Raw genomic sequence first — 11,132 nt, 5'->3', positions numbered from 1 at the left:
GGGGAGAGAGTACAATACACTTTTCTGCCAAATGCTGTAAATATAATGTAAATAACCACAGGAACTTAAATATCTGTAAATAAATTATAATTCATATTTTAGGATGTATTTTTTTCCTGAGACTCCTCTCTGAGGATCACTGATATTGGAAATATTTGTAAGGATATTATTATAGTGAGTTATATTGTTTATGAGTTTGTGTTTTCTACCTAAATCTGAATGAATGATTCATTCATTCATTCATTCTCTCCCGCTTATCCGTAATTCGGGTCGCGGGGGCAGCAGTCTAAGCAGGCCCCTGCCTTTGACTGCTGCCCAATCCTCATAGCACCGTCCCTCACGGTCCCTCCTGCAGGTGGTGAGCCCACGGGAAGGCGGCCCCACGTCACTCCGACATCACGGACCTTGATATTTCCCTCGTAAGGGACCCCCGGAGCATAGAGGGTTAAGGGCCTTGCTCAAGGGCCCAAGAGTGGCAGCCATGAATGAATGAGTTTATTGAAATCTAAACAAATACGTTTACTATATTTGTGTCGTTTCACCGCACTGGAAATACTGCACCGCTCAAACCGCCATGAGAAAATGCACTGGATTTAATATATTTTTCGTTTGCAAAAGTATGAAAGAGAATTCTGTGTCATTTAGTTATTGGTTGTTATTTATTTGGGGTGTGTGTAACAAGACTAGAAAGAATTAAAAGTGTAGGTTCATTATTGTTTACTTTTCATCCATAAAATACACACAGCACTTTTTTTTTCCCACCAGAACATCTTGGTTTATTAAAAAAAAAAAAAAAAATTATAAAACATAAATGACTTCTTGAAGGAAATCAAGAAGTCTGTATAAACAGATCTTACCAAGGCGCCCATATAGAAAATCCACACACCAGTAGTCTCAAAGGCAAACGGAGCCCTGAGTAACAGTTGGTCATCACTTTTCTATATTTATTCGACCTACTTTTACTCTTATAGATATATACATTTCTATATCAACTTTTTACCATATACTGCCATGAGGCAAACTCTGCACAAGTACCAGATTTGTCAAATAATCAAAAATTAGCTTGCAACAATGCATTTTCTCTTACTAAATATCCTTTGTGCATGTAGATTAAAAAAATAATCCGTTATTTGCCATTTCACATACACAATTCATATACTCTACTTTAAATCTAGTCAAACTCCAAACCCCACAAATCCAGAACCTTGGCGTTGTTTGATCATCTCGGTTTGTTTGCCGTTAATGGTTCAGCTCCCTGCTCCTGAGAGAAGCCCTGACATCGAGCAAATGGCAAGCCAATGATAAAGAATGAAGGTAACAGGAATGTTTCTTTTGGGGTAAATTTTCTCCATAAAGCTTGTAAAATGCTGAAAAGGACATAAAGAACTGAAACAGATTGTCATCACAGGACATGTAATGTTGCTAAATGAAACGAAATCTTGAATCTGACTGTGAACCGGTAAATCACATCCGCTCAAAAACAATCTGTTTCTTAATGTGTGGAAAACTTTAAAAGATAAAAAGAAATTAAATAAAAATCAGCTAAAACTGAAAAGCAAACATGCGAGAAAAATGATAAGTGAGAGGATTATAATGGTTGCTGGGCAATGCAGAAAAGACTACCGTAGCTGTAATATGTTTTTTCACACGTTCGTAAGCTGAAAGCGACGTTAAATGATAACGAGTTCGCGTGTCTTCTCGGTCCTGCTTTCTTCAAATCCAATCGCTCCTCCAGAGACATTTGTTGACCAAAAGTTGTTGAAGGGAGGGAATGATCGCTACAAGAAAGTCCTGCTGTTTCAAAGTGCCTGGAAAAACAAAACAAGTTTATGAGACAAATTTCTCGACGCACACATCACAGCAACACAACCCGAGAAGAAATTATTTCCCTTCAAACGCTTGACGCGTTATATAAGGATATTTCTTTGCTCTTTAAAAAAAAAAAAAAAAGGCTGTCAAATGTGCAGCGCAATATATCCTTGCGATCAGAACAAAACCACGCTGAGGAACGTCTCCCATTCGCTCACCTTGGCATGCGCGCGGCTTAGTAATTATACCGAGCCCGGTCAGTGGGGGTGTCCCTGGAATGCGACACGCTGTACGAGCTGCTCCTCGAAACCGGGGAAAGACGCGAGCGCTCGTACGAGTAGCCCTCAGAGCCGGCGCCGACTCTTCGGATCGGGCTACGGTCCCGCGAGTAGTACGCCGAGGCCGCGGAGGACGGCGGCGGCAGAGCGCGTCTGTCATACGGGTCAAGGCTGGAAGGAGCCAACCGCATCCTTGAGAGAGAGGAAGAAGAGAGAGGGGGAGGAGGGGGAATGGAGATACGTCTATCCTCGAGATAGCTAGAACCCAAAGGCTGAGCCCGAAACTTCTCATAGTATTCAGCGGCGTAGCGTGACGGATCACGCTCGTATGTGATGGATCTCTCGGTGTAGACAGCCGTCGGTTTGCTGAGGTACCGTGTTTCCGCAGTGTAATCTCGTGAAATCCCGTAGCTGGGGGAGTAGCTCACTGTGGGCATAGGGGGCAGTGCTGCTGAATAGCTCCGGCTGGGGAATGCTGCAGGGACTCCACTGCTATAAACAGGACCTGCCCTAGGGAAACCGCTGGTAGCACGGATTCCCCCCATTGGACTGCCGCCGCCGCCACCGCCGCCATAGCTACCGTTCTGACCGCGCCTGCAGGCTTTGGACCAGTGACCGGGTTCTCCGCAGACGTAACAGCCGGTTATGTCTCCCATGCCAGGCACGGTGCGGAGGCGACTGGTGGACAGTTGTACATTTATCACCTTGCCTTATGAGAGGAAGAGAAGACACGCAAGACATTGTAAAATTCGCTTTTTTTCCAGCACACCCAAGAGCATGAACAAAACCCGAAAAAAAGCACTGACTCACTCTCACTGTGGATGCTGCATAGGCTACTCAGGAGCTAGCTGCAGAAATCTACTCACCATGTATTTACTCACGATATAATTAACTGCAATCCGGGAAGCGTTTTAACACTTCTTCTTAGATAGGTGGTAGATCTATGTGCCTATTCAACTAGAACTACTAAAGCAGAGAAACTCTAATCTCTGTATAGCACTGCCTTCCTTCGTTTTCTGAAAGGGTTCACCTTGAAAGGTCGCGTTGTCCAGCGCACTGATGGCCTCCATCGCATCTTCCCTTCGCTCCATGTGCACGAAGGCATAATCCTTCACAATGTCGCACTCGACCACAGAGCCGAACTCCGCAAACTTCTCACGCAGCTCCTGATTAGTGCAGCTACTGCTAATGTTGCCTACGTGCAGTTTGGTGGTTCCTTTGGGCTTCCCTCGACTCATCTCCACATTGATGGCCTGGCCGTTCAGTTCGTGGTGGTGGAGTTTACGCACAGCCTCCTCGGCTTCCTTTTGCGTATCCATGTGCACAAAGCCAAAGTTTCTCAGCACGTCGCACTCCGCGACTTTGCCATACTGCGAGAAAAGACTGCGCAGGTCTTCTTTGGTCGCACTCGAGGAAAGGTTGCCGACAAAGATCTTAACCATCTTTACCGCCGATCTACTGTTCCTGGGTAGAAAGTATAGTTGCGAGATTCACGTTATACAAGTGTCCCTGAGCGCTAGAGCTTAGCTAGTTCGCTAACACTTCATTTCAACGTGGCTCTACTGAGCACAGAGTTTGCCGCATGTCTTGTCCGACCATGTTTGTTTTTATTCACGGCGAACGAGTTACGCAAAAATGTCAAACAAAACAAAACAGGACTCATTACTGACAGCGTTTAAACTTGTAGGCCAACATGACGGAAAAGTTGCATTACCTGCATTATTGCCATGTTCGCAGTACCCACTGCTGAGGCTGTTGAGTGTGTTGAATTTGTGTGTGTTGAATTTGTTGTGAGCGTGTCCTAAGGTTGCTGAGTGTGTGTTGGGTTTACTAGGAGCTGAGGTGGTTTGTTTGTGAATTTGTTGAGTGTGTACAGAGTTTGTTGAGTTTATAGAATGTGTGATGAGTGTGTTGAGATTGTCGTGTGTGTGTGCATGTGGTGAGATTATAGAATGTGTGCAGTGTGTTGAGATTGTTGTATGCAGTGTGTTGAGTCTGAGTGTGTTGAGGTTGTTGTGTGCAGTGTGTTGAGTCTGAGTGTGTTGAGATTGTTGTGTGCAGTGTGTTGAGTCTGAGTGTGTTGAGGTTGTTGTTGGTGTGTGTTGAGTCTGAGTGTGTTGAGATTGTTGTTGTGTGCAGTGTGTTGAGTCTGAGTGTGTTGAGATTGTTGTTGTTGTTGTGTGCAGTGTGTTGAGTCTGAGTGTGTTGAGATTGTTGTTGTGTGCAGTGTGTTGAGTCTGAGTGTGTTGAGATTGTTGTTGTTGTGTGCATGTGGTGAGATTATAGAATGTGTGCAGTGTGTTGAGATTGTTGTATGCAGTGTGTTAAGTCTGAGTGTGTTGAGGTTGTTGTGTGCAGTGTGTTAAGTCTGAGTGTGTTGAGATTGTTGTTGTGTGCAGTGTGTTGAGTCTGTGTTGAGATTGTTGTGTGCAGTGTGTTGAGGTTGTTGTTGTTGTGTGCAGTGTGTTGAGTCTGAGTGTGTTGAGGTTGTTGTGTGCAGTGTGTTGAGTCTGAGTGTGTTGAGGTTGTTGTTGGTGTGTGTTGAGTCTGAGTGTGTTGAGATTGTTGTGTGCAGTGTGTTGAGTCTGAGTGTGTTGAGGTTGTTGTTGGTGTGTGTTGAGTCTGAGTGTGTTGAGATTGTTGTGTGCAGTGTGTTGAGTCTGAGTGTGTTGAGATTGTTGTTGTTTGCAGTGTGTTGAGTCTGAGTGTGTTGAGATTGTTGTTGTTGTTGTGTGCAGTGTGTTGAGTCTGAGTGTGTTGAGATTGTTGTTGTGTGCAGTGTGTTAAGTCTGATTGTGATGGATTGTTGTTGTGTGCAGTGTGTTGAGTCTGAGTGTGTTGAGATTGTTGTTGTGTGCAGTGTGTTGAGTCTGAGTGTGTTGAGATTGTTGTTGTGTGCAGTGTGTTGAGTCTGTGTTGAGATTGTTGTGTGCAGTGTGTTGAGGTTGTTGTTGTTGTGTGCAGTGTGTTGAGTCTGAGTGTGTTGAGGTTGTTGTGTGCAGTGTGTTGAGTCTGAGTGTGTTGAGGTTGTTGTTGGTGTGTGTTGAGTCTGAGTGTGTTGAGATTGTTGTGTGCAGTGTGTTGAGTCTGAGTGTGTTGAGGTTGTTGTTGGTGTGTGTTGAGTCTGAGTGTGTTGAGATTGTTGTTGTGTGCAGTGTGTTGAGTCTGAGTGTGTTGAGATTGTTGTTGTTTGCAGTGTGTTGAGTCTGAGTGTGTTGAGATTGTTGTTGTTGTTGTGTGCAGTGTGTTGAGTCTGAGTGTGTTGAGATTGTTGTTGTGTGCAGTGTGTTAAGTCTGAGTGTGATGGATTGTTGTTGTGTGCAGTGTGTTGAGTCTGAGTGTGTTGAGATTGTTGTTGTGTGCAGTGTGTTGAGTCTGAGTGTGTTGAGATTGTTGTTGTTGTGTGCAGTGTGTTGATTTTGAGTGTGTTGAGATTGTTGTTGTTGTGTGCAGTGTGTTGAGTCTGAGTGTGTTGAGATTGTTGTTGTTGTTGTGTGCAGTGTGTTGAGTCTGAGTGTGTTGAGATTGTTGTTGTGTGCAGTGTGTTGAGTCTGAGTGTGTTGAGATTGTTGTTGTTTGCAGTGTGTTGAGTCTGAGTGTGTTGAGATTGTTGTGTGCAGTGTGTTGAGTCTGAGTGTGTTGAGATTGTTGTTGTGTGCAGTGTGTTAAGTCTGAGTGTGATGGATTGTTGTGTGCAGTGTGTTGAGTCTGAGTGTGTTGAGATTGTTGTTGTGTGCAGTGTGTTGAGTCTGAGTGTGTTGAGATTGTTGTTGTTGTGTGCAGTGTGTTGATTCTGAGTGTGTTGAGATTGTTGTTGTGTGCAGTGTGTTGAGATTGTTGTTGTGTGCAGTGTGTTGAGTCTGAGTGTGTTGAGATTGTTGTTGTTGTGTGCAGTGTGTTGAGTCTGAGTGTGTTGAGATTGTTGTTGTTGTGTGCAGTGTGTTGAGATTGTTGTTGTGTGCAGTGTGTTGAGTCTGAGTGTGTTGAGATTGTTGTTGTTGTGTGCAGTGTGTTGAGTCTGAGTGTGTTGAGATTGTTGTTGTTGTGTGCAGTGTGTTGAGTCTGAGTGTGTTGAGATTGTTGTTGTGTGCAGTGTGTTGAGTCTGAGTGTGTTGAGATTGTTGTTGTGTGCAGTGTGTTGAGATTGTTGTTGTGTGCAGTGTGTTGAGTCTGAGTGTGTTGAGATTGTTGTTGTTGTGTGCAGTGTGTTGAGTCTGAGTGTGTTGAGATTGTTGTTGTGTGCAGTGTGTTGAGATTGTTGTTGTGTGCAGTGTGTTGAGTCTGAGTGTGTTGAGATTGTTGTTGTTGTGTGCAGTGTGTTGAAATTGTTGTTGTGTGCAGTGTGTTGAGTCTGAGTGTGTTGAGATTGTTGTTGTTGTGTGCAGTGTGTTGAGATTGTTGTTGTGTGCAGAGATTGTTGTTGTGTGCAGTGTGTTGAGTCTGAGTGTGTTGAGATTGTTGTTGTGTGCAGTGTGTTGAGTCTGAGTGTGTTGAGATTGTTGTTGTTGTGTGCAGTGTGTTGAGATTGTTGTGTGCAGATTGTTGTTGTGTGCAGTGTGTTGAGTCTGAGTGTGTTGAGATTGTTGTTGTGTGCAGTGTGTTGAGTCTGAGTGTGTTGAGATTGTTGTTGTTGTGTGCAGTGTGTTGAGTCTGAGTGTGTTGAGATTGTTGTTGTTGTGTGCAGTGTGTTGAGTCTGAGTGTGTTGAGATTGTTGTTGTTGAGTGTGTTGAGGTTGTTGGTGTGTGCGCGCGAGCAACGACGCGCATCTGTGTAAATATCTGGCCTTCTGGAAGTCACTAAAGTTAGTCAAACATCCGTCAAAACAGACCGCCGCTGTATTACACATTATTTTAAAAATCATCATTTTCCTCAGACGGGGTTTTTAATAATTCTTTTATTAAAAATAAAAGTTTAGTTCGGCGCGGAAAACCCGTTTTTATCAACATGAAGTTAGCGATAGCTAGCTACCCAAGTTAGCTCTCCAAGAGCTGTAAATAAATCAGGAGGTAAAAAAAAAAAGAGCAGAGAATCTGCTGTGTATTACTGTCAGGTATAAAACACTGAGTAATTTGCAACGTTTTATCAGATCAAAATTCGTTTCAGACATCCTCCTCTTACCGTAGACACCAGTGCGAAAGCAACCGCCAAATGAATAAATCACGAAATGGCGTCGACAGGAAGTCGGAACAGCACTTCCGGTAGCGGGCACGCGCCGAGCAGGGCTTTGCCAGGTGTTGGGAAATGTCGGGGGGAAACAAGAAAATAAAATAAAAAATAAAAAGCCACCCGCCGACGTGTACCCGGTTTATATATAAACAAGAAACGAATCGGAAATGAATCATATCAATAATTACTAAAGCTTTAACATTGTATGTGTCAATATGAAACCGCTTAACTGATGACGCACTTACTGTCCTGACTGAACTCCTGCTACAGAGCAACTCCTGTCACGGTGCCCCAGAAATGTAAACAAAAAGGAAAAACAAAGTGACAAAGAAAAAAAGGAAACGAGCCATAAACCCAGTGGAAGACTGAACATTTGTAACACATTGTATGGTCAACGTCAATATATTGTGGGTGAGATTGTACAAAATAAATTACAACAGCAGAACTTTTGGCAAAATTTTTTTTTATTGTGAAATTTCATTAATGGAATCTCGTCAAAAAAAAAAAAAGTATTCAATTATGCAACCTGCATGCATTTCATTTATTAAAAACAGTTCTATAAGAAAAACAAATATCCCCACAGCTCCCTACACCTACAGAACCCTATCCCACATTAAAAAAAGGCAGTTAAAAAACCCCAAAACAAACAAAAAAAAAAAGGACAACAGTCCCCCTTTTTTTTTATTTCCTCAGTACTTATGTCTATACTAGTCTGTAACTAGAGTTTCCTGATCAGCCAGCTATTCCAGTTGTATTATGTTCATACACTTACAAAATATCAGCCCACCCTGAAAAAGCACTGTAATAAAGAATGAACTATGTTAAAAAGTTTCCAAACCTTCTACTCAACAGTCAAGAGTTTATACATTATAAGTTTACATCATGATAAACCCACCCACTCTAAAAGAAACACACGTCTTAGAAAATCTCTACCCTATGCTATACAACAGTTTACCATATCTTCAACTTCTAAAAGACATGCAAGATCATCAAAAACACCACATTCAACTTACCTGAGTTTGTGCCAGTCAACATTCTTTTTAATTACTTGAGGGGGCCGATAGCTTTATAGTGCACAAAGTTTGTCAATGAGGAAGTTAACCAGATTTCAGGCTTTGGACGGGACGATGTTAGATATGGTTGTTAGGCATGTGGAGACAGTGGGGTTTAAGAGTTAGAAGGGGGGGGGGGGAGATACGAGGGGCACAATCTGACAGCGAGAATCGCTTAAGTCGTCATTACTGACACGTCTTTCCCATTGCAGTATGTTGCGTCGCTTAGACATCTAGCAGAAAGCTCCAACGGTGTTGCACTTCTCACGCACGCTCAAATGACACGTTTATCTTCAAACTGACACACTGGATTATTGAATTTTTTACTTAAGTGGTTTTAAAAAGGGAAGAGAAAAATAAAACAAAGCGACGCATTAGTGTCAGACCATTTATTTAAAAAAAGAAACGATCCCTAAAAAGAGTACATCGTATTAGAGGGGATGCCATTCTGACTAAATTTCAATCTAAAAAGGAAAAACCTCCACTGAACAGCAATCGCAGTTATTGCTGATCTATAAAAAGTTTAGATCGCAAGGCGCACGTGTGTACCCATTAAGTCTAAAGACGTGGCACTGTTCCAACGCTGTTACAGGGTTGAAGAAACAAAAAAGGTTTTCAAATAAAACAAAACGTTTTGATCTCACAAAAACTTCACAAAATGTACACAAGTTTAAACAAAACAGCTTTAAGAGTTATCGGCTTGACAGGAGCTAAAAAAAAAATATATATATATATAACCTTTAGCTTATCTGCTTGATGCTTTCAGTCCAATAACCTACTGAACTCTAAACAGTAAAAATAAACAAAAAGAAAAAAAGAAAAAAAGACAAGCCGCACAGAATGAGCAAGGTACAATTTGAGCAAAAGGACGAAATTGAGTCGGGTAAAAATCATTTTAGTTTAAAGCGTGAAGTCCGCACTAGAACTCTTCTGATAAGCGAGGCGTAGGCAAACGAAACGCGCTCCGTCAGACGAGGGGCGAATCGTGTCATGTGCACCTGGAGACAACGACGACGATCTTGCCGATTAAATTACACCTGAAAAGAGAGCAAACCACATGAGTCAAGTGCCTAGGAGAGCCATTTATGATACTGCACTGATCAAGTCCACTGTTTTTAAGTCTATGTACAATATTGCCTTTTCGCAGGTTTAGTTTACCTTTACGCGTCTTAGCTAGACCATAGTTCACTTTAGCACTCATCACTGATACAGCTGTAAATTATGCAGTCCCCTCGCGTTACGCGTCAATCAACAGCACGCAACGCAGGTTTTAAGTGAAAGACTGGATCTGCTTTAGGAAAATACTTTTAAGCCCTTTAGGCCTCACCTTGGGTACACAAGTGCAGAGATTCACTTTAGTATGTATAGCGCGCAGGTGGTGGCGGAGGCACCCTTTCACTGTAGGGGTCCCTGGATCGAGGCGCATTGTACATTTGGTTCCGAGACATGGACAGCGGCGATAAACGGGAGCGCTCATATGAATAGCCATTTCCGGCAGACGCTGGAGGGGCTGGCGGTGCCCTTCCGATGGGACTACGATCGCGGTAAAACGAAGACGGCGGGGGTGGGAGAGGGCGTCGATCGTACGGGTCGATATTGGAAGGGGCCATGCGCTCTCTCATCATGCCTGAAGGGGGCGGTGGGGGTGGTGGAATACCGCCCATACGACGATCCTCATAAGAGGACATGCCATATGGGCGAGCTCGATATTTTTCATAATAATCCACAACCCCATTGCCATCACGATCACCACCATAGCCACCACCAGGAAATGGGGGGCGTCTGGGTGGTGGAGGGGGAGGGGGTGGAGGAGGAGCAGGGGGGTAACCTGGAGGACCAAAGCGGCCTCTGCCAAACCCAGGAGGGCCTGGCTGCGGATGTTCACCGGGGAAACGGGGTGGCCAATAGCCCCCACTTTCTGGAGGACCGTAACCTTCCTCATCTCCTCGCGGTCTGCTTTTGGAGACCTGGACGTGAATCCGTTTGCCTGGAAAGTAAAGAAAACCAAACCGTTTACAAAAAAAAGAAGAAAAAAAAAAAGAGGCAGTGAACCACTTACATACTCAGGAACTAGAGACCAACACAGGTGCTGGGAACCATTATTTACCTTGGAAATCGGTGTTGTCCAAACCCTTGATGGCATCCATGGCCTCGTCGGAGTTGTTCATGTGTACAAACGCAAAGTTCTTGATGATGGAACACTCCGTTACTGTTCCGTATTCTTCAAACAGAGCCCTGAGCTCTTCCTCCACACCCTTTTCGACATTGGCCACATGCAGTTTGATGGGGCCCTGGTTTTTACCATGGCTGGCCTCGACGTTAATGGGGGTGCCGTGTAGCTTGTACAAATGGAGGCTACGTATGGCCTTTGTAGCGTTCTTGCGGTCGTCCATATGGACGAAGGCAAAGTTCTTGATGATGGCACACTCCGTGACCGTGCCATATTGAGCAAACAGGGATTTGATTTCTTCACTCTCTGCCTGTGGCGGCAGATTCCCAACAAAGATCTTCACCATTGTATGGGTGGTCAAAATGCAGATCTGAAACACACTGTACAAACAGAATCGATTAGGGTCTAAGCAGGAAGGAAAATAGACAAGACAGAACACAATCTGTTGTAGCAACAAATAGGACCTATTAGGCGGAAGTGCACGAGTTGTTGTTAGGTAAGAAGTTCATCAAGACGCAGTTAAGACGAGCTCAGGCACATTCACTATAAAACACAGTGACGTATAATAATAATAGTAATGCGGACTTGCAAAAAAACAAATGCACAACGAGGTAATAAACCCTGGGGTAAATCTCGCTTGGTGCAGGATTAACGAC

At 43.7% G+C, this 11,132-nt stretch overlaps 1 protein-coding gene across 1 annotated transcript; it reads right to left on the bottom strand.

Moving 5' to 3' along the window:
- Positions 1-748: 748 nt before the first annotated feature.
- Positions 749-10,851, bottom strand: LOC310726605 (uncharacterized protein). Its single transcript, XM_083542356.1, has 6 exons — positions 10,414-10,851; positions 9,665-10,293; positions 7,207-7,532; positions 3,118-3,551; positions 2,028-2,796; positions 749-1,808 (listed from the first exon to the last, which is right to left on the bottom strand). The coding sequence occupies exons 1-5, from the start codon at positions 10,820-10,822 to the stop codon at positions 2,045-2,047; spliced, it is 2,550 nt and encodes an 849-aa protein (XP_083398482.1). The 5' UTR covers positions 10,823-10,851; the 3' UTR covers positions 749-1,808; positions 2,028-2,044.
- Positions 10,852-11,132: the final 281 nt, after the last annotated feature.

The sequence above is a fragment of the Silurus aristotelis genome (genome assembly GCF_946808225.1).
Source record: "Silurus aristotelis genome assembly, chromosome: 5".
Classification (NCBI taxonomy): domain Eukaryota; kingdom Metazoa; phylum Chordata; class Actinopteri; order Siluriformes; family Siluridae; genus Silurus; species Silurus aristotelis.
Note: the sequence above shows the minus strand (reverse complement) of the source record. Positions and strands in the feature narration are given on the sequence as shown.

Coding starts and splice junctions, on each gene's coding strand:
- LOC310726605 (XM_083542356.1), bottom strand. CDS start 10,822: ATGGTGAAGATCTTTGTTGGGAATCTGCCGCCACAGGCAGAGAGTGAA. Junction 7,533..9,664: donor CACCTGCGCGCTATACATAC/TAAAGTGAATCT, acceptor GCACCGTGACAG/GAGTTGCTCTGTAGCAGGAG. Junction 3,552..7,206: donor CTTTCGCACTGGTGTCTACG/GTAAGAGGAGGA, acceptor CTTTCTACCCAG/GAACAGTAGATCGGCGGTAA.